The sequence below is a fragment of the Hydra viridissima genome, unplaced genomic scaffold (genome assembly GCF_058129835.1).
Source record: "Hydra viridissima isolate aposymbiotic clone 2 unplaced genomic scaffold, HvirCarnegie_v1 scaffold_13, whole genome shotgun sequence".
NCBI classification, from domain to species: domain Eukaryota; kingdom Metazoa; phylum Cnidaria; class Hydrozoa; order Anthoathecata; family Hydridae; genus Hydra; species Hydra viridissima.
In genome coordinates this window covers 1,616,223-1,642,912 of record NW_028324312.1, presented here as the reverse complement: position 1 = coordinate 1,642,912, position 26,690 = coordinate 1,616,223, and the positions used below count along the sequence as shown (strand labels likewise).

The 26,690-nt window shown below is 28.8% G+C and overlaps 1 protein-coding gene and 1 pseudogene across 1 annotated transcript; one reads left to right on the top strand and one right to left on the bottom strand.

Annotated features, from left to right (window-relative positions):
* LOC145195387 (dedicator of cytokinesis protein 7-like) lies at positions 1 to 25,820 on the bottom strand. Its single transcript, XM_090069934.1, has 43 exons — positions 25,023 to 25,820; positions 24,744 to 24,852; positions 18,758 to 18,939; positions 18,595 to 18,666; positions 18,311 to 18,487; positions 18,024 to 18,171; positions 17,557 to 17,642; positions 17,263 to 17,329; positions 16,929 to 17,156; positions 16,401 to 16,580; positions 16,024 to 16,224; positions 15,765 to 15,858; positions 15,461 to 15,531; positions 15,283 to 15,374; positions 14,942 to 15,059; positions 14,765 to 14,835; positions 14,512 to 14,653; positions 14,301 to 14,402; positions 14,042 to 14,128; positions 13,098 to 13,311; positions 12,793 to 12,969; positions 12,478 to 12,625; positions 11,824 to 11,974; positions 10,931 to 11,065; positions 7,007 to 7,120; positions 6,565 to 6,866; positions 6,123 to 6,393; positions 5,710 to 5,834; positions 5,258 to 5,502; positions 4,963 to 5,132; positions 4,711 to 4,845; positions 4,402 to 4,606; positions 4,089 to 4,308; positions 3,719 to 3,956; positions 3,328 to 3,546; positions 3,037 to 3,171; positions 2,806 to 2,895; positions 2,351 to 2,441; positions 2,115 to 2,260; positions 1,868 to 2,011; positions 1,534 to 1,652; positions 1,295 to 1,450; positions 1 to 502 (listed from the first exon to the last, which is right to left on the bottom strand). The coding sequence occupies exons 1-43, from the start codon at positions 25,070 to 25,072 to the stop codon at positions 442 to 444; spliced, it is 6,288 nt and encodes a 2,095-aa protein (XP_089926060.1). The 5' UTR covers positions 25,073 to 25,820; the 3' UTR covers positions 1 to 441.
* Positions 19,220 to 23,218, top strand: LOC149879976 (uncharacterized; annotated as a pseudogene).
* Positions 25,821 to 26,690: the final 870 nt, after the last annotated feature.

Below are 26,690 nucleotides of genomic sequence, written 5' to 3'. Positions count from 1 at the left end.
TTATAAAATAATCATTTTATTATAGCCATCAACCAATTTCAACTAAAAAATATTTACAATTATTATTTTTGAAACACAAATAATGTGATAAATATTACAATTTAATTTGAGATGAAACTGGGCAAGAATACTGGTCTCATATACCAATATTCTTCTGTAATTATATTTGTCATAGGAGAATCTTCCTACAGGCATTTTCTTTGCAGAGAAACTCTTCTACATACACCTCCTTTGAAGTGAAATTCTAAATACTTGCCTCAACAGAGTAATAAATTTGAACTTTGTCAAGCAAGAAACTTCATGTATATTTACATTTTTTTCTCAATGCTTTTTTTCTGTGTTTTGAACTTGAGAATTGCCAACAGTGAAATTCTTTTGTGGCTTCTTGTTTAACTCTCCATCAACAGTTTTTGTTTTTTCAAAACATGTTTGGTATACCACTTACGCTTGACTGGATCCCTCAGATTGAATATTGAAATTTTTAAAATGAGACGAATCATGACTAAAAACAAGAAAATCAAAACTCTACAAAATAAGCCGATTTTGAAACAGAAGGCAGTATGTGTTTGGTATTAGTAGTTTTTTTTAATACAAATTCCTTCAAATGACTTCACTGTTTGTTTAAATATATAAATTCTTTTAAATTTAACTTAGTTCAAAAGCGTATAATATAGAAGATTGTAGCTTTTTTTTGTACTTATTTGTTTTAAACAAAAAAACAAATGTCAATACAAATTTTGCATCTTTTTGACAGCATGCTTCATGATTATGGGGATAAACATACCGATTAGGTGTCTTATAACCCATGCATGTTCTAAGCTTTTAAAGTTGTGGTGTTAGTTATGGTGCTTGTTATGGTGCTTGTGTCTTTTGTTGAAAAAGATTTACTTTATGTTTTAAGATCCAATATCCTGTTTGTGTCAGATTTTTTATTTAAGCCAATTGGCTAACCAGATTGATTTCTTATCAACCTGATGACTGAATACTGCTGGAGCATTTAAAACAAAACAATTTAAAATTTAAAACAAGTTTTTAATGGTAAAAATACACTCCTAATGTAGAAAAAATTGCTTTTTACGTCACTGTGATGTCATTTACTACACTGTGATGTAATTTACGACACTGTGATATCATTTTCTGTGATTTTCATAAAAATGTTTTTATGAAAATGTTTTTATGAAAGTGCATTTATGAAAGTACTTTTATGATAATGTTTTTATGCATTAGAAAAAAGACTTTTGGGTTCCACAAAAGTCTTTTTTCTAATGCATAAGAACTTATTTAAAGAAGATACCTTTTCCGAATTGAGCCCCGGAGATTACCAAACTTGCTTTTGAGAAGCGGCTCAAGTTTTTCGACAAATGTCTGGAAATTTTTCTCCAATTCTTTTTGATATGCTTTTTGTTCCAATGTAATTAATGACTTATTCTTCACCAATGCCTGCTCACACCTAAATGTAACAACTTTAAAAAAAAAAAAGCATTCATTTGTTTATTATGTATTTTTCCAAAAAAAGTCTTTGAAGATATTTACCGCTTCACAAACTCCTTGAAACATAGTCGCAGCTTATGATGATGTCTGGTAATAGTAGACAGACCATTTCTGTCTTTATCGAAGTCTGACAGGAAAACATTTGCAATTTCAAATGGACCCTACAGAAGTTTTCAAGAATATTATAAGAAAATTTGAAACAATTTTTTATCATTATTAAAACTATTCACAAACAGTTTTATTAACTTATTAATTCAATTTTTTTATTAATTCAATTTTTTAACTAGTTACCAGTTTAAAAAATAAAATAGTTATTATTTTATCTACAAGAACAATTTATAGTACTAATAACAACAACAAAGATAAAAAAAAACACCTGGTTTACAGTTGTTCCAACTGAACCTTGCAGCACCATTTGTAACATTTTGACATCAGTTTTTGAGTTTGACATAGCCTTCTTTAATTCATTTGTCTTTGATTCAACATCTTCAATGGCCACTTCAATTGGAGTTAAAACAATCTTAAAAGGAAATTAGATAAAAAAACATTATTTTGAAAAATCTCAAAATACAGATAGAAAAAATTATTCAAAATATATTTTACTGTAATAACAGACTAAATACCTCCTCTCGTTGAACAACATTAATTCTTGTTTTAATATATGGGAATGCATTTGCGAGAGTTAAAATAGTTTTACGCTTATATTGGTCAGCCAGATCACCATGAGCTTTACCACTGGGAGTAAAAGGTGTTACAAACATGAATCGACCTAAAAGTCAAAGTAAAACTTTCTAACTAAAATATTAACCAAAAATTACCTTTAAAAATAAGTGGAAATTTATTTTTACAAATTTCTTACGCAGGTTATTATTTAGTTCAAAATAGGTTTCTCTCTCCTCCAACTCATAATCAAGAAAATATGGCTCCACGTATGTAATTTGAATGTATCCCTGAAACAAAAACAAACATAATCTGAAATGCAACATAGAAAATCTCAAACACAATGAGTCTTAAGACTCATTTTTGATTTGAATTTTTTAAATTTCTGACTGATTAAAGATAAGAGTAAGATAACAGTAATATAATGTGTGTAAAATTATTGGATATTTTTTTCTAAGATCATTTTTTGGCACGAAAATAAAATTTTTCTTATAAAAAGGATTTAAACTTTTAGAGTATAGATAATTCATTTTGTTTCCTCCTCAGAGCAGATATGGTATTCAGATGTTGAAGATCATGATCAGTACCCCATTCTAGATCAAAATTAATGATACATTTACTGTGATGTCAATTTTGAAGTAATCTAACATTTACCTTATTGTCATCTAGTTTTCGAGAGTCAACAACATTTGAATCTTTTAAAATCTCTATCCGATCTTCACCAAACTTGTCTTTGTAAAAGTTCTACAAAACAAAGTTTTCTTTCATAAAAAGCTTCTGATAGATCTCCAAATATTAAACAATCAAATTTCAAACAAGGAAGCCATCTATTACTATAAGATAATAGAAATTTAAGAAAATATAACCCCTTTAAAAACAACTTGCCAATAGCCTGTGAGAAACTTCAGGCAGTTTTGTAATTGCTGGTTCCTTGTATATAAATTCTTCTGTGTCAATATCACCAAATATAGAACCAAAAAAAGCCACTCTAAAGTATGTCCCCAGCATTCGTTTACCTTCCTAAACAAACAAACAAAAAGATAAATTTATTATTTGTAAATATTTTTTGAATCTCATTATTGATATTCACGAATAATTACCCAAAAAAAAATGTTTGAGAAGTTTCAGACAGTGAAAGCTGAAAGACAATTTAGTAAACAAAGACATAGAAATTACAATTTGCATGATTTTATTGTAACCATCTGCAAGTCTCAAATGAAGCATGTGAAGTTTCTTGATGTCTCTTCGGGCTTCCAAAATTGGAATGAGCAGCTTATCAACTTCATTTACTAACTCATACATCTGAGCATTTTTAAACATGTGGACAGCATTCTCAAGAAGACCTACCAAACCAGATTCTGAGAAAAATTTCCCACTGCAAATGCCTTCATCATCCTAATAAATGATGAAAATAATATATAAGTGATAAAATAATTATTAAAAAATGAAAACAAAAAAGAAGTTGAAATAAAAAGAACTTATTGCAAAGAAAAAAACTTCTTACGATAAATTCAATAAAATTTGGAACTAAATAAATATATATCATAAATTTTTGTAAATAGCTCACCACTGATATGACATCATCAGAAACAGCAGATTCTTCTAAAGTATTTGTAGAAACATTATGAAAACTCACACAGCCAACAGGTAGATGTCTCTTATCTTCAAACATAGATAGATATTCAGATACAAGTGCAGCTGAATGAACAATGCACATTCCAGCCTCAGTAAAGTTATTGTATTTTGTGTGATCCTTAGCCATGTTTTGAAGCCAAGTCAATCTGAGATCTGGAGAATTTTGATACCTTTATATAAAAAGATAAAAAAAAAAAGATAAAATATATTTAGATCTGTTTGTGTGTGTGAAGTCATAAAATATATAAATTAGTGTTAATTTAAAAAGTAAAAAAAAAAGTAATTGCAACCCAAAATTATACCCTTTTGCAATTCTGTATTGAAGATCAATGTACATCTCTCTGTCTTCTTCATATTCCTTCATTTTGACAGTGTCTGTAAGTATCATGTGTAAGTTAAAGACCAGTTCACGAACTTGTTCAGGAAAGGGTGTAGCTTTCAGTTGTTGGTCAGACTGTGCATAAGTTATGATAGTTTTAAGAGATTTACGAAGAAATGATTCACGAAAACATTCTGCAGAACCTGTGAACAAAATACAAAACGTATGTAATAATTGGAGTAAAATAAAATGTAATTATTAATAAAAGGAAATAAATTTATCAAAAAGTCAATTACCTACTAATGTTGATAATGACATAGTAACCTGCATCTTTACTCGAGAAAAGTTATTGCCAATTTCATAGTTTTGCCTCATTAAAAGGTACAATGAGGCACTAGCTTGTGCACGGATGAGGTGAGAACTTGAACTGCAATGTGTCAACAAACGGTAGCAAAGATCTGCACATAGCTCAGTTTCATCTTCAAACACCAGTTCTGGAAACTAAAAACAATTCTTGCATGGAAAAAAATCATAAAATAGTAACAATAGCAACAAAAGTAATAATAACAATAAAAAAAAATAAAAATAAAATTAGAGGAAAAAACCTTTTTAACAATGCATCTTTGAGTTGCAAACATACTCTGTAATACTTCTATGCTTTGGTTGCAAGAGAGACAATGCAACAACACTCTCAAGCAATTGTCAACAACACTTTTCATCATATCATTGTTCTCCACACTCTAGGTTTTTAAGAAAATTAAAACATTTAAAAAAATATTTTTTACAAAATAATTTATTTCAAATTTAAAGATTTGAAAGTTAATTCTTCAAAGAATAAAAAAGGTCAAGATTATAACCTGAACCAGTAGTTCAATTGTGTCAAGCACAATCATTGACATCTCTGCACTAAAGTTTCCTTCAACTTGATTATCTAACTTTTGATCAGATGTTAAGCTTGGTTTATTGGCTTTTTTCCATACAGTTTGCTCTTTGTTCCATCTGAGTTTTGGTGGATCTTCTTTTCTTTCTATATTTTAAATGACATTTAGTAAATCTTAATAAACAAATATTACATGATTTTATACTTAAACAGAACACAATAATAAAATTTTAATAGTAGCATCAATAGTAGTAGAACATTTTTCAACATACCAATTGATGCCTCTTTCCTCCTACGCATTTCTTGTGAGGCACTTGGATTCATAATGGCATTCTCCAAACTTTTCAATCTTTCCTTGTTAGAATCTGTTGCTGATGAAATATTTTTTACCGAGTGAGACTTTGCAGGAAGATTTATACCGTTACCACTTTTATTCTTAGGATTCTTCTTCTTTTTAGAGGTCTGGTACTCAAACCGTTTAACAGTCAAGTCTAAAACTTCCAAAAGTTGAACCAACCTAAAACAAGCCAAATTCAAATTTAAAAGTTGAACATAAAACTTTTTTTTTTTTTTTTTTGAAACACCTTTTGTAATTTTTTTCATAAATAAAGTAACAAAATAAAGAAGTAAAATAAAGAAAACTGAGAAAATGAACAGAAATTTTTTTTACTGAAAATGGTTTTACTAAATGTTACAAAAAAAAAACAATAAAAAGTCATTGAACCTAGTAGCCGACATTTTTTTTACCCAACTCTTAAGTGCAGCAGTTCCCAAGTTTTTTAGCACCCATGCAAAACACATGAGTATACTTTTTGTTGAATCTAAGGAAAGTTTCGATACCCTAGACATCTAAAAAGAGAAAAAAAAAAAGATAAAAAAATGGAACCAGTCATTATAATTACAGAAAAATTAAAAACAACAACAAGAATATTAAATAAATACAACTAAAATAATGCAGTTAACAAAAAGCAATAACTTATACTTAAGTATAAGTTATAATAAATTTATTATAACTTATAATCCTATAATATTTTATAAAAGTACATATTATATACAACATAATTAAGAGTATAAATGATATATACAATATAATACAGATAACCAACATGATAATAAACACAAAAAAATATTACTAGCCTGAGGTTGTAAGTCTTGGCGATCATCTCTACTTTTCTGCAAGACACTAGATGTTGCAATCGCATTGGCTACTGATTCATTAATTAAATCATCTTTTTCACTTTCATAACCATACAATGTCGGCAAAACCTCCATTATAATAGCAAGCAATGGCAAATACAAGGCTGCAATACGACTTCGACAATCAGGTGAATCATAACGATTATCAATATCATGCATTGAAATAGCATCCTTGACAATATCAACAGCTTGAGACATAGCATCATAGTCACTGAAAAAACAAAATTTTTATAAATAGCTAAACTACAATATATTTTAAATTATAATTTTTTTAAATATCGCTTTTGTAAATGCAATATATAATTTTTTTTCACGTAGTATAAAAATACAAAGTTTAATAGGTGCAAAGCGATGAACAGCTCTCAAAAAGTGTAAAAATTACTTAGTGTCAAAGCTGTTTTTAATTTCACAGAGTAATGCTCCAATCAAATAATGTTGCTCACGAAATGCAGTTGAAAGTTCTGCAATACCCACAGATGTATCATGCACCATCATTGAGTAAATAGATGATGTGTCACTCATCGCACTTTTTACAGACACTGTTGGTGATTTTAATGAAGGTATTTCCATGACAGGAAAAGGTAGGTTTAAAACAACAAAGTGTTCATGACTAGAAAGAATTCTTAAAAACTCCATTTTGAAAAACAAAAGATATTGATCAATAAAGCCACTTGAGTCAGACATCTAAGACATCAAAAAAACATATATTGAAAATAAAAATAAAGGCAAAATTACAAATATTTCATGAAACCAAAAAACAATAAAAATGTAAATATCTCATCAAGAAAAAAAAACAAAAAACAAAAGTAGAAACACTTTTGTACCTCTTTTAAATAAATTTTCACTAAGTTCAAAACATATCCTCGGTCCATCAAAGAAAACAAGTCATTCAAAAAGAATGCTAAACTGATATTCAACATCTGTGAGTTTTGATAATTCTAAAAAATGAGAGAAAAAAGTTTTTATAAAAATTTACTCTGTGAAAATTTAAATCTTACAAATTACTACTGTATGCCTACTAAAAAATTAGTTAAAACAATTAACTATGGCTTTATTACTGTGCTGGTAATAATTTTACATAATTATGCAAGTGTTATTTTCTGTCCATATTTAAAATGTATTTTCCATTTTAAATGTGGACAGATCCATAACATGCTGATACCATCAATCTGAGGTTTTACACAACTTTCTAATGAACACAGCAGCAATACTAAAAGTAATACATCAGATCCCTAATCACATTTTTCTTTAACTTTATACTTCTCCTTTACTTTTTTTATCAAGTGCTTAAATTAGTTTCTGCCATTTTCTAATCAAAGTTGTAGTTAACAATAACTGTGTATCATTTAAATTGGTATCACTTTAATTGATACACAGTTATTATTAACTACTATAAATAACTTTGATACAGCTATTCACGAAAGTTTAAACGATTACAGAATTTTTATCAAGAATGTTTGGTTTTTGTTTAATAAAGAAAAACTGTAAAACGATATCGACTTAATTTTTTTTATTTATTAAAAAAAAAGTAATTAGCTTTAAAATGTATATGAACATGTTATAAAAATTTTAATATTTAGTTAAAAAAAAGCTATTACAAGAAATCTTATAGGAAAAATACGAAGCACAAAAGTTTAAACGAATTGCAACATTCGAACAAAAAATAAAAAAAAAAGCGAAATTAATATTTGAAGTGTCCTCCTTTGTTTTTATAGCAAAGATAAACTCGTTTATGAATTGATTCAACTAATTTCATGCACATCACGCGAGGTACCTTCAGCCAGTACTCATTCAAAAGTTGCTTCAAATGCTGAGTTGATTGAATTTCATGGTATGTCAGTTGATTGTCGATCCAAGACCAAATATTTTCAATTGGGTTGAGATCTGGTGATCTAGGGCACCAGGGCATCACATTGAACTCTTTTTTCAAAAAACATTCTTTGATTGAGTGTGCTGTATGAGCTGAAGCCCCGTCTTGTTGAAAGATAAATTGCTTGCTTCTGCCATACAAGTGTCTGATTGATGGAACTAAACACGTTTCCAATGTGTTCTTGTAGGTGTATTGATTAATTCGGCCTTCATACAGCTCACAGAAGCCTATACCTTTGTGAGAAAAACATCCCCAGATGCCAACCGAACCTCCACCGCCTTGTCGACGATGTTGCAAAAACCTGTCTGAATATTTCTCAGGAAATCTTTTGACATAGATTCTTCCCTTGCGGTTTACAACTTGAAAGTTAGTTTCATCACTCCAAATAACATTTGCCCACTGTTCTACAGGCCAGTCCAGCCTTTCTTTGGACCACACCCGTCATTTACGTTTATCCGTGATTGAAAGAATAGGTTTTTTAGCAGCTATTTACATTCCAATACATTTGTTAGACAATGTTCGTCTCACGAGCTCTCTGCTAACTTTTGGATTATTTTTTGACTCATTGAAGATTTGTGCTAGCTTTTTGTAGCTGAGTCTGGGGTTTTCTCTGCTCATTCTGAATATACCATTTTTGTCACGGTTGCTGAGTTTGGATGGCATGTCGGAAACGTCCTTGGTAAGTTCCCAGGTTTTGATGGTTTTTCTAACGCAATATTCAGAAATGTTAAGTATTTTGCCTATTTGAACGTTTGTGTGATTTTTTGTCCGCGCCATACCAATATTTGCCATCTGATGTCACTAAAAACTGATTTTCGACCCATTTGCACGCAATTGAAATTTATTTGAAATTCACAATATTTTAAGTTGATTTTTAATGAATTAAAAGCTGCCTGATGATGTTGTGATGAATTTTTTGATTGAAAAACTACTCAATTATTTGCTAATTAATTGATAAATTCGCTGCGAAAAAAAATTTTGCAGCGGATTTATCAATTAATTAACAAATAATTGATCCTAAATAAAATCGTTTAAACTTTTGTGAAACCTCTTAATTTGTATCACCTACCTTTAAATGAAATTTCTGAGTAAACGGTAATGAGTCAAAACCTACTTTTTTTTATTCTATTAACAAATAACCTATTTACCAAATTGGAAAAATAATTATTTTGATATCTATTTCCATTACATTTTTATTCAAGAAAAACCAAAGATTAGATTTGAAAATTCTACAATCGTTTAAACTTTCATGAATAGCTGTACTACAAATAAACTTTGGTAATTGATATATGACAATAATCACTCAAGTGTTTGTTTTATTGAAATTTTAATGCGTTACTTTTTGAAACATAAAAGTGCTGCTGTAGCCTACTGTGCATTCACAGATGTTTATGATAACAATTCTTTATCCAAAAGAAGTTGGAGACAATGGTAACAAAGACTTGATGAGATGTTGAAGATAAAAAACTATAAAAATTTAAAGATGATAAATTAAAATGAGTACAAGAAGATCAATGCCAAACACTTAAAGAGCTATCAGAGTAATTAATTGTTGAAGAATGGACTGTAAACAAGTCTTTTAGATAAATGGAAACTAGCTACCTCATGAATTGAAAGAAAGAGTCATTTAAAGGCTATTATCAATATGCAAATTGTTGCTTCCAAGGTAAGAAATGAAGTCATATTTGTACAAAACTGTATCCAGGATGAAAAATGAATTCATTACAGTAACCCTAAAAAAAGAAATCATGGGTGAAACCTGGTCAGCAATCAGCATTAATAGTAATAAGAAGTATTTATGGGTGTAAGGTCATACTCTTTATTATTGAGAACAATAAGTCGATTTAAGCCAAGTATTAAAAGAAAGTTGTTATGAATATGTCAACAGATACAAAAGGTGATCTTTCAACATGATATTGCAGGACTAGACACTGTTAAAGCGGATAAACAACAATTAAGTGGGATGTGGATAGATAACTTCAAAAGAAACCTATTCTTCCAAAGGGAATCCCATTAGTAACCTGGTAAAAAAAGGTCATAGTTAACAACTAAAAATACTTTGAATAAATATTAATCAAGTCTTCATTTAAACAGTTGTCTTTTATTTTACATTAAAAAAAAACAGCGGAAACTTGTTTAAGAATTCATCCTGAATTTATCAAATAATCATCACAAAAAAAATACAAATGTAAAAGTGAAATCTATTTGTGCGTTTTGCTGAAAAAAATTGAAGCACAAACCCAAAGTTCACTCTGCAATTTATCACCAAAACATTTATGGTTTAAAGGTCACTTCTCTTGGTACAGAGTTGGTTGTCAATAAGAATATGGATCAGTATCTTTATGCAGAGATATGGAAAATGTTATTCCCTCATATACTGAATGGGACTTGAAGAAGTTGCAGTTTATGTAGGACAATGATCCCAAAAAATAGTTTGAAGACCACAAAACTAACATAGTGCAAGTGCTATCTTAGTCCCTAAATCTAAATTGAGGTTAGGCTAGTAGATTAACACTGTAAAAACTCATGTTAAAGAACTAATGACCAAAATATAAAAACACAGTACCCTATCCCAAACAGCACATCTCACACACTGGGCAACTCAATACCTAACCAAAGTGTAAAACTTATACAAGAGACTTTGTTCACACAGCAAGAGACCAAAGTGAAAAACTTATACAAGAGACTTTGTTCACACAGCAAGAGATAAGTTTTTAAAAAAAAAAGTAAGTTAATGAGAATACTTATTTTGTACTATTACTTATGATATTCATGACTTTATTTGAACCATAAGTAATTGACTCATAACTCATGAGTAATTGAGTTATGAGTATGTGTTTTTTTCATACCAAAAAAAAATAATCAAAACAAGGTTAACCTTATCTTTAATAATTTCTGTAGTGATGCTAGTGACAAGAGCAGCAATATCATCAAGAAATCTTTCATGGAATCTTTCCTTGCGTGACCAAAATAATCTATCAGCTAAATCTAAGTACTGAGCCATACTTTTTGCCTAAAAAAAACCATGAAAACCACATATTTTCACTTTACACATTTTATACAGATAAATATATACGCAAATAAATATATGCATATAAACAAACACAATCAACATTTACTATATATTTCAGTAAAAAAGCTTTTGCACAAAGTCACAATAAGTTATTGGTGATAGCATTTTTTTTATAAAACCAGCTCCTTGTAAAGTTTTTAGCAATTGTGAAAAAAAAAATTGTGAAAACACCATAAAAATGCTCAACAGAAAAATTCATAAAGCGTTACATAATAATATAAGATAAATAACATTTAATGTAAAAATGTAATGTAAAATTTTGAGATGTTTTTGCATAAAAAATTTAATGTAAACATTTAATATTTAATAAATAGTTAATATTAGATTATGTAACCAATAATATTTAATGCACGTTAGAATTAATTTGCTGTTACATGGTACATATGTACCATGTAACAGCAAATTAATTCTAACGTGCATACATATATACATACATACATACATACATACATACATGTATGTATGTATGTATGTATGTATATATGTATGCATATATGTATGCATATATATATACATACATACATACATACATACATACATGTATGTATGTATGTATGTATGTATGTATGTATGTATGTATGTATGTATGTATGTATGTATGTATGTATGTATGTATGTATGTATGTGGAAGTGTCACCATATTTTTGTCTATTATTGCATTTTTTTACAATACAAATACAATAAAACAATAAACTTACCATGATATCAAAGTAAAACCATGCATGTTTCATTGCACACTCCTTGGAAGGATTTTGTGCTACGGCCCATTGCATAGCAATCTCCTCATGAACAAGTTTATGACTAAACTGTCGCTGATTTGGAGCTTTAGTATGCTCTACTACACTATTCCTGCATAATTAAGGAATGAAATTTTGAAAAAGCCTTAGAAAAACAATAAAAATGGTTGCTTTCTAAGACTCAAAAAACACAAACAATAACAATAGTTAAAATATTTTCATGGTAAAATAATTATCTTTGGAAATAATATACTATTTATAAATATTTTATTTATAAATATTTTATTTATAAATAAAATATTTATAAATAAAATATTTATAAATAAAATATTTATAAATAAAACATTTATAAATAAATTATTTATAAATAAAATATTTTTAAATAAAACATTTATAAATAAAATATTTGTAAATAAAATATTTATAAATAAAATATTTATAAATAAAATATTTACAAATAAACTATTATTTATAAAAAAAAATATTTTCATGGTAAAACAAACAATAATAAAATTTTTTCATCAACAATAATAACAAAAATAATGATAAGCATGCCCTGTAAAATAAATGACCAGTTTTAACTTTTAATTTGATTTTATTTTAAACAATCCTTACCTGTTTCCTGCTAAATTATTATATTCATTCATGATATCATCCATCCAAGACTCCTTAGCAAGTTCCTTTGTTGCTTGTTCATGAATCATAGGGTTGCTGTTGCTCAAGGCTGATTGTTGCAAGAGAGATGAATGCTCTTTTTGAAAATCTATAAAAGCCAAACAAAAAAATTCTCTTTCTGAAAAAATTAATAAACCAAAACTGTTTTTCCATTTTATTTATTTACTTCTATTATTCACTTTTTAAATGCCTCAAATTAATTCTACTTAAATTATCATCCTGACTATCAATAAAAAACTGAGCAATAAATTTTACTTGGTGAACTAGTGGGAGTGACAGAAGGAGTGCATGATCCAGCCATATTGAAAACATAACTCACATAAGAGGACAAGAGGTTGGAATGCCCATGCTTATTTTGTGAGCAGTTTGGTATTTCATGGACGCGATACACAACTTGGGTTAATGCTTCAAAAGCACATTGGGAAATATTGACTGTAAAAAAATTTGATTTAACTTAATTTCCAATAAGAGCAACATTTCAAAGAAAAACAAAAGTTAATCAAAAATTAAGAAGTTCACAAGAAACGTAAGAAGGTAAACTTGAAATCGGAAAAGCTCACCAACAGTTCCTGAAAAACTTGTCGGCCTCACGAGCAACATGAAGAGTTTGTCGATAATATGATGGAGAAACCTCAAGAGAGGCTCCAGCTGACATTTTTCTAAATCTTTTATAGTTCTGAGCAAATTTTTTTCAATATTAATATCAGTACTTTTAGCGTTTGTTCTGCCTTCTATGGAATGACAAAGTTGAAAAAACCGGTGGAGGTAGATTTCCTAATAAAAACAATAAAAAAATATGTGCAGTGAAATAATTTTTTTTTTCACATTTCAGAACTTTTTTGCTGATAAATGTTTTTGACCAATTATTATTATTATCATTATTTTCATTACTATTATTATTTTTTGTATATAGGTTCTTATTTCAACTAAATCGTTTTATTCATAATATACAAAAGCATAACAAACTAAACTTACAGATTTTTTGTTGTAATACAAAATTTATTTTTGTAGAGAGGCAGATAAATTTTATAGGTGAGCTAAGTCCCATGGCTAATTTTCAGTTATGATTTGATAAGCAAACTTCATGAGCAAAGTGTTGTTTTTAAAAAGTTAAGGTGAATGCAAAAATCAAGTCTCAAGATCTGCAGGGGGTGTTGACATGTTTTTTTTATTTTTTTCTCTTTTAACTCTTCAATTGAGTCTACAATTTTTGCTGTTTCTGTCATAAAAAAAATTCTTCAAACCTAATGATGTAATTGTAATTGAAATTTATCACCATAACATAACATGGTATATAATATGGTGAGTTTTTGTTTTACCGTGTAACTTTAACCATATAAGTTTTAACCATATAGGTTTTAACCATATAAGCTTAACCATGTAGCAGTGACCATGTAGATTTAACCATGTAACAATAGCCATAGTTTTTAAATATTAAGCTAATAATAAAAATAAGTTAAATAAACTAACAAAGTTAAAACCATTAAACTTAAAAATTGCTGACCTGAGTGTGAAGAGACGTTTCAGCTCGTACAGCACATAAAAATATTCCCTTGTGACCATCAACCCATTTCATATTTGGAAGTTGAGTCTAAAAGTTACTAACTTATAAATATTTCATCTAAAATTATCTTTAATAAAAAAAAAACCTGTCAAAATGAAATTTTATAATACATTTCTTATGCAGATATCATGCGCTTTTATAAACGACAACTTAACAACACTCAAGTATTAAAAGTAAACTACAAAAATATAAAAAGTACTTCTGTAGAGAGCATGCTGTAGCTACTAGGAAGCTTTTCAACAGCTACTGGTAAGTTAAATTCCCCCAAATGTAGACGACCTTCTTTTAACAAAGGTATCCACTAAAAAACAATTTTTTAGTGTGATTGACTGAATTGTTTATTTTTATAAAACTTTTTATAAAACCCACAAAAAAATTACTTGAAAAATTATCAGATAAAAAAACTTTACAGTATATCCCACAGGTGTTGATTCTAGAGTTCCGTTGGTCTCAGCTTTAAAACTGATATGATAAAATGTAAACAGTAAATGATGGCGATCATCAAGATTCATCGGAAGTTTAATCTTCACTTCTTCATAAAAGTATGGAGATCTAATTGTAGGTAAAATCTATTTATACATTTCCCTGCTTATAATGATCATTAGCACATTAAAAATCTTTAAAAACCTCCTTTAAAAAATCTTCAAAAAAAGGAATTATTACTTGTTATGATAAACAACTGGAGTAAAGCATTCTGTAACAAACTCTTTGCTGCTTGATTTACCATAAATGCTCTAAATAAAGAAAAAATAATTTTCCAACAGTTAGCAAAACCATTTCATAGAATAATTCTTATTGTAAGAATGAAAAAAGTCTTTTTTTATTTTTAGCTTTTTATACCATCAATGCCTGAGTTGGGTCCTCCCCAGCCATTAATTGAATTTTAACGGCAATATTTCTTGCAGAACCAGCTCTGTTTGTAAAGTTCAATGACATTGGGTAAACATAAAGTGTGTTTCTGAAATAAAAAAAAAAACTTTAAGTGTAAGAATGATGATATTACAAACATTTTTACAGCAATAATTTGTGATGTCATCCACTATTTCTCTTTAATTGAATATAAAATGTTACTTAATTACAAAATATTACAAAAAAATGAGCTCAAATTAGTAAAGTAGGCAACACATAATTTTGAAGAGGAAAAAAATTATGGAATTAGTTTCTACAGGAACATTTATCACCTATATGTAACATAAGGAACAAAAACTTCTCTTGGTGCAAACTCCTGAATTTCTTTTACTGGAGCCCCTTGCTTATCTGGATACGGGTGAACCTATTTTAACAGTATAAATTATTCCTGTAATCAGTTACAAAAAATTATGAAGCAAAAAAGTAGAGAACAATTTCTTAACAAATTACCGGTTGTAACTCAGGAGTGAGGCTATATTTTATGTTGTCTGGGGGAGGAGTGATATCCATCTTTAGAATTCCTGAAAATAAGAACAATTCACTTAAACTCATTTTTTAAAAACTCAGAAGTTGCAAGATTCAACTTTTTTTCAAATAAGTTCAGGTTTGATAACTATTCAAAATATTTTTGTATATTGGTTTAAAAATCAATTTAAGTTAATGTAAAAAAAGTCTTGCTGTTCAGACTAGTTAAATACACAACATAGTTTAATATAGTCACTTAACACAATAAATAGAGAAAGTAACAAATTACCTTGAATACATTTAAGCTTTTTAAGTAAAGAATTAGGTCTTCGCAAATCAACCAGCAACTTAATCAAATCATCATCACTTAATTTTTCAGACTCCTTAAAAGAATGGTACAAAAAGTTTTGTTACAAATAACTTGGAAAGGGAGCAGAGATTAAAGATGAATGATGATTATGAACTGCTTAAGTTAAATATACACCAATATATTTACAGAGGAAATTATTTAAATAAAATGAAAGTTATTAAATTTTTTTTTAAAATACCTGTTTGAAGAAAGTGCTGACAGTTAAACAAATTGCTCTGAAGTTCGTCAAATCAACAATATGCTCTTCTGGATCCCCTTGAGTGCGTTCATAACGATATGAGGCAGGGCGAGCAATATCTGCATTATTAGATGATCTTCGAATTAATGCATCACCTTGACGCCTCATGGAAGATCTGATTCCACTAGGTATATCAGGGGACTTAAGAGTAAAATACATTTTAAAATTAAACAGGCTAAATTTTAAACCTTAAATAAGAAAAAAAAACATTCTAAATACTATACTAAAACTTTTTCTTATAAATTGCAACAAGTCTTAAATTGATTTTAGATAAAGAGGATAACAAAACACACACAAAAAAGTTAATCTTTTCTTACATTATTTTTCCCTCCATTATCTTTGGACAATTGCTCATTGCTTCCTTGAGTGTTTGATTCACCTGCATTAGCCCCAGTAATAACATCTACAAGATGTATTGCAGTCCATGCAAATGGCATTCTATAAGCTCCATTTTTTTCACAGAATTGTTCAGCAAGTGCTCGAGCTTTCTCCTTAACCTGAAGAATAAAAGATTATAGAAGATAAAGTTATAATAAATTAAAATAAGGAATAAACAAACAAAAAAATACTCTAATTTTACATTGCATTGATAATTGTATGCAAAAAAGATAGATCACTGTGTTAGAATTATGATTGTTAAGATCAAGATGAATAAAGGTAAATTGAGATGATAAAGGTAAATTAAGATGATAGTGATCAAGATAATGAAGAAAAAATAAAATGACAAGGGTGATTTAGATAATGACTGCAGATCAATAATTGTAAGCAATTTATTTTATTACTTAAAAAACTGGAAAATTGCACATATTAAATTGACGCTTCACACTTCACACAAAATTACTAACCTTTTGATTATCAGAATCTTTGATGTATGGCTCTGCACAATCTGTAATCTCACCTTGCTGAAGTACTTTTTCCAATTTGATGACAAGACAAACTTCATTTGAAGGATAAGTAACTGAAAAGATGCATGATTTAGCAAGTGTAGACACATCAGGTTTTCCTTTCAAGTGAGAGGATATCATTTTTTTGTGCACATCTTCATTCATATCAAAGTGAAAATTTTCAGATATCTAAAACAAAAATACAGATTTATCAGTCTTTTCATTCTAGAGTCCTTTTAAGTCTAGAGACCATTAGAGTCATTTTCAATAAAGAAAAGCTTTCATAAAAAAATACCTTTTTTTTTTGTTTATAGTCATAAAGTGCCATTGTAGCAAATATAGGCTCAACATCTAAATCCAGCCTTTTAAAAAAATATAATGTCTCTAATAATTTAATATCAATAAAATGTGTGTAATATAAACTATAAACAGAATTTTGATTATCAAATTGTGATAAAATTGTGATAAAGATTAAACTCATAATACTAATAAATATAATGCTATAATAATAACTAAATTATGTATAACAATAAGAATCTAAATAGTAAGGTAATACTTTAAAAAAAAATAGTTATTAAATCTTTCTCACTTAAGCTCTGTACATCTTACAAGGATTCGTTGTCCAACATGCTCCTGAGGAATGATAGCTGGTGTACGAGTAACAAACTGAACATCCTTATTAAAAAGAAAAAAAGGATTTAGGAATGTTTATAGAATGACAATGATTACAGTTGTTAAATCATTTATTATTAGGTTTCTTTCGTCATTCAAATAAGAATATACAATTCATTTACAATATTTTTTTAACATTTTTATTGCACACAAGCATAAGTTTTTAAAAATTGCATAATTTTTGCAGCATCAACTAAAATATCAATTTTTGATATTTTTTAGAAAATGACAAATAAAATAATAATTTAAGAATAAGATAAAAACTTAAGAAATTTTTTGAAAAACTTAATTATTCTATACTTTTAGAAAAGTCACAAAACTTTGCTCAAAATTTTAGATTAGCTCCACTTAAATTATGCATGAATCATACATAAAAATACTTACATCAGATTGTGCAAAAAAAGAAAACATGGAATCTAATCTTTTTTTATGGCGAAAAATTTCATTTTGTTTATCAATCTCTTCAATTGATGTGTTTTCAAATAAACCTTCTAGCAAAGGATCAGGGGGGCAAGATTGCAAGTCAAAGATGCTAAAAACAAAAGAGTGTATAAAATGATGTAAATTTTACTTATATAAAATAATATTTTAAATAATTGTATTGGTACATTCCATATGATCCTTTAATTATATAGAAATAGATCATTTTAGATTAAAAAAAAATCAACAACCTAGAGGCCCAGCTTCCACGAGGTGTCTCTAGCATGGCTTTTTGTAATGATTCTGTTTTCTTTTGTTCTTCTTCATTTATATTGATACTGTCAATCTCATACTCATGTCGATGCTGATGTCTTTCTTGGTTATTTTGCTTGCTTTTTCGCTTACTTTGGAAGCCCTTCACCTGATACCTAGTAAATATTTGTTTAAAGGGCAATTCAAATGGCATTTTTTTTTTTCTTTTCAAAAGCTTGTATTTAAAGTTTAAAACTAATTAAAATAGTGATAAAGGTAATACTTTCTGTTCACAACCGACCAATCACTGGTATACGATTTTATGCAGTCTTTTACAAAAGAGTCATGTGTAGACCTAGTAAAAAAAGCAAAAAAGTAATGTCTTTAAAGAGTTTAGAGCAGCAAAATTGAGATGATACAGCTCATTTACATAACAAAGAACCTACATGTAGCCTTCAGGAACAGAAGATCCAATAGTTCGATATGTTCGTTTGATGCTAGTTACCTCTATATCATCATCAGGAAACTCAGACAGCACAGCCAAAGGATTATTATCATCAGCCAGTGTTTGCTGTTGCATGATAAACTCTTCAAAATCAAGTGGTTCAACTATATCTTGAAAAGTTGCCTTTAAAGAAAAGAAATGTGTATATATATATATATATACACACACATATATATATTTATACAGAGAAACTTCAACTGTGTATGATACTTAAAGTTTCATGCCTTGAAGCAATTATCAGCCATGAAATACCCTTTTCATAGAAGCCATGTTTTATAGTCAACTTCACCATGTCCTCTTTTTAGTGAACCAATTTTTTTAGATCGCTCTATTTATACATAATATTGAGCACTCTCATTTCAGCATGAGAATCCTCAACTAATAAAAGGTGTTTGAAAATGGAATGGATATTCTTCAACAAAATCTCTACAAAAAATTTTTACTTCCGCATAAAAAGTATGCAACTCATTTATCCCCTCCTAACAAGATTCAAGGTTTTAAGAGATGTGAAGGAGCCAGTGAATGCTTTTTGGGTTTGGTCAAAACACCTTGGGTCAAAGCAGGGTTTTAAGTAATGTCAGATAAGAATATTCTCAAGCATTATCAGATAAGAACATTCTCAACTAATGAAGATGGGCAAGAAGTATTCAGATTTGAGTAGAAACAAATACAGGGGACTTAAATGCCTTTTTGAAAAGGCTGTTTTAGATCGGACTTTTTAGAAGTCCAGGAAGGACTAAAACAACTCGTTTTGGAATTAGAAGACAGAAAATTCTGCAAGAAGGTAGGTTTACTTTACTTATGTATTAAAAATATACTATGTATAATTTTAATATATACAAATTCTATATATACAAGTAATGTATATATACACCTTGTATATATTAAAACAAATAACTTTTAGGTTTTTAAAGGTGTGAGGAAGAGGACAAGACCACAAGATGAACCTGTGGAAACTGAGGCTACCTCAAAACTAGAATTTAGTTCTGCTGACTCAATAGTGCTGTTCTTAAGTAAGATTTTGAACCACAGAGTTGACATCATAGAAGACCAGGTAATTGTAAATTTAATCCACATGTCTTTGAAAATATTTTTGATGGAAATGTATCTGTCATATAATCATATATATGTCATATATTATGTAACAGTGGGTGATATCTCCTCAAATGTCTTACAAAAAGTGATGAATGCAATTTTTTAAGGTTGTAGAGTTAATACCACTAATTGCAAAGCCAGTGCTTCAACTGCTTTAGGGAAGATGAAAAAACTATTGATGAGACTGCAGAAATCACTCAATCAGAGGGCTGCAGAAGAATCCCTTTATCCCTGTATCCTTCATTTTGACAGCAAGACTTTGTTTGAAATGAATCAAGGAAAAAGACTGAAAAATGAAAGATTAGCTCTGTTTGTGAAAATTGAGGGAGGGTCACATCGTCTTCAGATGGAAGATTGAGAGTAAAGAGGTAAACAAATACCTCCATCTACAAGCCTGTAGGTATCACTGAGGTTAGGATAATTCACTTCTGTGAAGCAGTAACCAAAGAGAATAGCATTGGACCTGATAATTTGTTATTCAAAAATTTCAAACAATTGTTTAACAATAAATATAATAATTTTATATTATCATTATAGTTTTAAAATATAATTGTGTGTTTTAGCATGACACCCTGGTGCTAGAATTATTTAAGAATTTTTTCTTGAAAAAAAAAAAAAAAAAAAAAAAAAAAAAAAAAATTTGACTATTTTTTTAGTTTTTATATTAAGGTATTTTAAATAAGATTAAAACAATCTTGTTTGTCTTTTTTTTTTTTTTTTAACCACTACACTTGTCTGTAGTATAATTTGACAAAATCTATTTGAAGTTCCTGTATATGAAAAAGCAAACCTGAAATCTTTTGATTAAAAGTCCATGGAAGGAATGGTTTTGAAATGGTTTTTTGCTGCAAGACAAACTCTAGATTCTTGTCAGATCTATGATACTAAAAATTTCAATGTGAGGAATGACAGACTGAATGAGTTGGTTGTTGTTTTTTTTTTTTACATGCTATTGTAAGACCACACATGTGATGAAACTGAAATTTTTCAGTTTTGAAGATGAGGAATCAAAATACAACATTTTTATTTTTCATAAAAACAATGGAAACTCTAAGTCAAATTGAGAATTGTTTTTCTTTTATAATTTATCTGTAAAATTGTAATAGACCAAGAAAAGAGGCCTGTTAACCGAGATTGCCTTTTTGTTAACATTTTTTTTCTGTTACTAAAATACATGTTTTAAAGAATGCTTTAGTAAAAAAATGAGATGTGGGTTTTTTGCGGATTTGTTGTAAAAAATATAGAAAAATTATCTTTAAAAAAGGCAAAATTATTTGCTTTTAATCAATTATGCAACTACTTTTTACAAAGAGTACATAAACTATGCTTTTAAATAGTTTGACAATTTTTTAGTTCCTTTTTCTCATTTCAATTTTTACTTTTTCTCAGCCCATTTTTACTCTTAATAATTATAGGTGGTTTGAGAAAAATCAATATTCAACTGCCAAAAGATATGTGTTCAATTGGTGTGGTAACAACACAATTGAACACATCTTTTGGTAATTTTCTGTAGTGGTACAAAAAATAGATGATTGGTCTGAATTACAGGACCACAATGATGATGTATCACAAGTAAAACATCATGAGATGCCACAACTTGCAAAGATTTCTATAGGCAAAAGAAAGTTAATGCAAGCTAATGAAGTCATGTCAAAAAAGCTTTACATTATCCTCAATGTTAATACAGCAGACCTGAGAAATGATGTTACTGAAGTGCCCAATGTTGAATATCAGAAGAAAGCTGATGATCTAGATAAGGTAATAATTTCAATGCAAGAAAACTAAAAACTGCAAACAGAAAGGAAAACATTCAGGTTTTGACTTTGATCCCCAATTCACGGGCTTTAAATAAAGCAGCTGAAGTATTTAATACATCAAGATCAGTCATAGCTAAAGCAAGGAAGCTTAGAGCTAAAAAGGGGATATTAGCACTTCCAGAAAAAACTAATATTGTCAGAATTAACCCAGATGTCATGGGTAAAGTGGAAAGCTTTTATTATAATGATCAGTTCTGTCAGCAATTGCCAGGAAAAAGGACTTTGTAAGTGTATCCAAAAACAAACATATATCAAAATGATAACTTCTTTGTAACAGTAGAGAATTATATGCTGAATTTAAACTACAAAACACTCACTGTAAAATAGGATTTTTCAAATTTGCTCAGTTGAAGTCATAATGATGTATCTATACTGGGCAAAAAGGAACCGTCTGCATATAACATAACCGTCTACTATACAACATAACCAATCATGTAACCTTAGAGTTATTAGAAGATGAAAGATAATTGAAGAGAATGTTGAAGTTTATGAAGATAAAAAAATTGAGTATAAACAGTGGGTTACAACAGATAGAGTAGAGGTTTTAAGTTGCACATCTATAGTAGGGGAATTCATAGGAAGTTTTTGTGAGAAGCTTGATACCATAACATCCAACTCTTATATTGCTAAAGCACAAGGTAAATACTTAAATAAATCAAAATTATCGATACCGCCAAATGAAACTATTGTTTTGGTTGATTTTGCAGAAAACTTTAAATTTGTCATACAAGATGAAATCCAGAGCTACTGCTGCAACCAACAATAATGCATACTACATCCTGTAGTTATTTATACAAAACATGATCAGAGTGCTACTGAAAGTCAACCAACATCTTTACAATTTATATCTAATAACTTAGCACATGATGTTGGATTTGTTTATTACTATGAAAAGAACTGTCACATTTCTACATGAAATGTTCCCCAATACAAAAAAAATCCACTATTTTTCTGATGGTTGTGCTAGCCAGAACAAAATTGCAAACATTTCTTAAATTTATGCTATCATGCTAAAGATTTTGGGAAGCAATGTGAATGGAATTTCTTTGCGACATGACATGGAAAGTCACCATGTGATAGCATTGGTGGGACAGTTAAAAGATTTGTTTACCTAGTACAAGAGGTTTCCATCAATTTATTCCACAGGATGCAACAAACATAAATGTCAAAAGAGTCTCTGAGCAGAATGAATTCAATTTAACATTCAACCTTACAGGCTCAATGCAATATCTCCAAGAAATTAGAGCAGGAAAATGTATCTGCAAATACGATATGCTTAAGTGGGTCAGCTTGGTATTAGAATTTGATGAAACAATGAAGATGCCTTTCAAAAATTCATGCATCCTCATTTACTCAATGCTTCTTCCAATTGGCCTAGCAGAGATGATTTTTGTTGGGTTCCTAAACATCATATCCTAATTATGCTAAAAACACTGTCATTTTTAACAACAGACCACAAATACCAGATAGACACAGAAGATTTCCCTTAGGCCCGTTCTTTAAATTAACTCAGCCATAGTAGTAGTACACTATTGATAATGGATAAGATTCAAGAATTTCTAAAGAAGCATTTTCTACCACCCAAAGGTATTTTATTACTCAAATCTGTTTGATTGTTTACAAAAAAACACTCAAAAAAACCCACCTCTTATTTTTTAACAAAACAACTCTTTAAACAACTCTTTAAAATATATATTCTAAGAAAGAGTAAAAAAAATTGACAAAATTATAATGCTCCTTGGTTCCTAGGCCACCTTTCTTGGTCTATTAAATTTTCCCAGAGTGACTACAGGTGAAATACAATTCTTATCTTTACTTTGTTTTGATTGCTTTTATATAAAGTAAACATATTCTGATTCCTCATCTTCAAAACTATTAAGGTGCAAAATTTCAGTTTGATCACATGTATGATTTTACAATGACATGTAAAACAAAAACAACACGAAAACTAAGATGGCCACCAAACGAAGAAAATCCTCCAGAATAGGTGAGTTTGAAATAACGATATCTCAAAAACCCATTTGATTACAGTGCTGAAATTTTACAAGGTAATCTATGTGATGATGGTGATCATTTTGACAAAGTATTTAAAAGATCTGAGATGGTGGGTTATATGCCTAGAATATTTGTCCCACTTTCTCATGGAATACCTCGTATGCAAAAATTTAGTTAACTGATTTACTTAACCTCTTACACAACAGAAAAGAAATTTATTTTTTTCCCTCTTGTAAATATCATTCTAATTGAAAATAAGCAAAAACTTGAGGACATGCTGTTTTAAAATAAAAATATAGATAGCAAATGACCAAGAAGAAAAAAAAGTTCAAAAAAGTATTTTCATTTTGATTGTCCTCAAATACCCTGAATTCAGGGTATTTGAGGGCTTATTTTTCCTATTTTGAAGAACAAGTTTTTAACAACTTTGCTCTTGAGGGGGACATAAAAGCCATCTGATTAACCTGAAAAGTTTTTGATTAAGTTTTAGCATAATTGCTCCAACTATAGCTAGGGATGTACTTAAGTTTTTAAAATTTCTTTAAAACGACTCCCTAAACACAAACACACAGTGCTGTACATAAGGCACTTTAATATTTTTACAAAACTATTGCATAATTACACATATTATTCTAAAAGTATATGTATCAAATCATATCAAACTATTTCGTATCACATATCACTGCCCCAGTTCATTAGTGCAACATCTAAAAATTTGACATTTTGAGAAAAATGACTGAAGTTATAAAATCCAAAGAAAATAACTTTCAAATGAAGAACATAATAAAACATATGCCAAAAGCCATGGAAAATAAGCTATTTTGATTTAATGTAGAGCTGCATTGGAATGACCATACCCTCATTCTTCAGAATAAACACACATTTTTGACTATTTTTGAGATATTATACTAATGAATTAGGACAACGATATGATACGGCATCATATATGATATCATACCATATCATGCCATGTCATATGTGATATAAAAACTTAAACAAATTCAAGTTTATTTAAATTACCGCTGCACCACCCTGAAAACTTGCAAGTTCTGTCAGAGAAACCTTTGAGATTTGTGATTGACGGTTACCAGGAACCATCATAGAAGATCCAATGGAACTAGTTTGGTTTCTAGATAAATACAAGATAAATTATATTATGTTTTTATCCCTTATTTTTATCTCAGAAAATACATAACTGAAAAGTTAAATCCTGGTTGTTCTTTAAAATCTGGAATAGATAAAGTTTTTTTAAGGTTATCTAAATATTAAATTGTATATACAAGAGTTTATAAAACAAACCTGTGCAGCCGTTGTGCAAAAGCTCGTTCCTTCCCCATGTTCAGTGACATTTTGATGAATTATTTAAAATATTCAAAACAGATTCATGTAATATATTGCTAATTGACACAAATAGATATTGCATGTAAATATATTCTTAGAAAAATAGCATCAAAAGTTTAAAATTTTAAAAAAGTAGATAAAAATAGATTTAAAAATAATTTTAAGTGTAATAGAATTATGGAGAATTGCAATTGATACTTTCTATGTATTGGCTAATTTTTGAAAATAAACCATTAAAATTATTGATTAGATGCAAACACTACATGATACTGTGTAAAAGACATAAAGAGTATATATACATATTGAGGCACAATTATTTGTTATTTTTAACAGTTCCTTTTTAAAAAATATTGCATCAATAAAACTCAAGTCTGAATTTAAAAAAAAGAGCAGTTGACAGAGGAACTAGAATAGTTTAATAATAAAATTTAAACTTTTAAATTTGGCATGTATTCTATAGTAGCAGTTAGTTATAAACTTGATTTAACAACCTACATTTTTTAGAGAACGCAACCACTATAGAGAAGGAATGTATCTTAAAAAAAGATAGATTTGCAATAATGCAAATACCTTTTTCATTATACTATTAATTAGACAGATATGTTTCTTTTTATTTGATTTCCTTTAAAACAATAATACACAACATATGAAAGTAAGACATTGAGTAATCTTTTAGACTACTCTTTTTAAGCCAATCTTTTTTTTTTCTAATCAAAGACATGGTAATATTCCGCTCCTTGAGTTTCATATTCATCCGTTTGTTTTCCGGACCGATTGTACAGATTGTACCTTAAAGTCAAATTCATAAATATCTGCTTATGGGTAGTCGGTAGGAATTTTTTAGGTACCTTTAGCCCTAAGAACTAAGCCTTGTTTCTGGCAATAATAAACTTGTCTCTGTATGCAGGAATGTGAAAGCAGCAAACTAGTTTTTGAAAGCAGAGGAGAGCGTCTATTTTTTATGCAATATAAGCTGTCAGTGCTTACCTAAAGCCTTAAATCAGTCGCTTACAAAAAAGAAATTACAATAATTAAAGAAATAATTTAGTGCGAGTCGCAGCTCTAAAGTAAATAACTTGTTTTTTACTATGATATATATTGCTAATCGTCCCTAGTTTATCTTTTTAAGTTACTGTTCTTCAGAAAAGAGGGGTAAGCTTCAAACCAACATGTATCATTTTGCTTGGCGCAAAAACGAATCTAAAAGATGACGTTAAAGCTCTTTATGCGAAATAACTTCTAAAGTTGATTTTAACAAAACTTTTCATATCGCTCAATAAAAGACTTAATGAATTCTTTTGAAATCTGGAAATCTTCTTTTAATTTTTATAATAAAAAGCAAAGTCAACTTTTTTTTCAAATACTTTATGTTTTTTTAAAATAGCAACTAAAATCATGAACATCCGTAAGGGAGGCAAAGACAGCCATCCGGAAAATCATGAACATCCGTAAGGGAGACAAAGACAGCCATCCGAAACATTTCAGGACGATACTTTTTTTTTCCCAATAAAATTTCAAGGTTTTAGCAAAGTTTCAATTTCTTCAATGAATTTTTTTCTTAAAAATGTAAGACTACTTTCCATTCAGGAAATTTTTTCTTAAAAAGTAACTCTGGTTTGTTCAAAA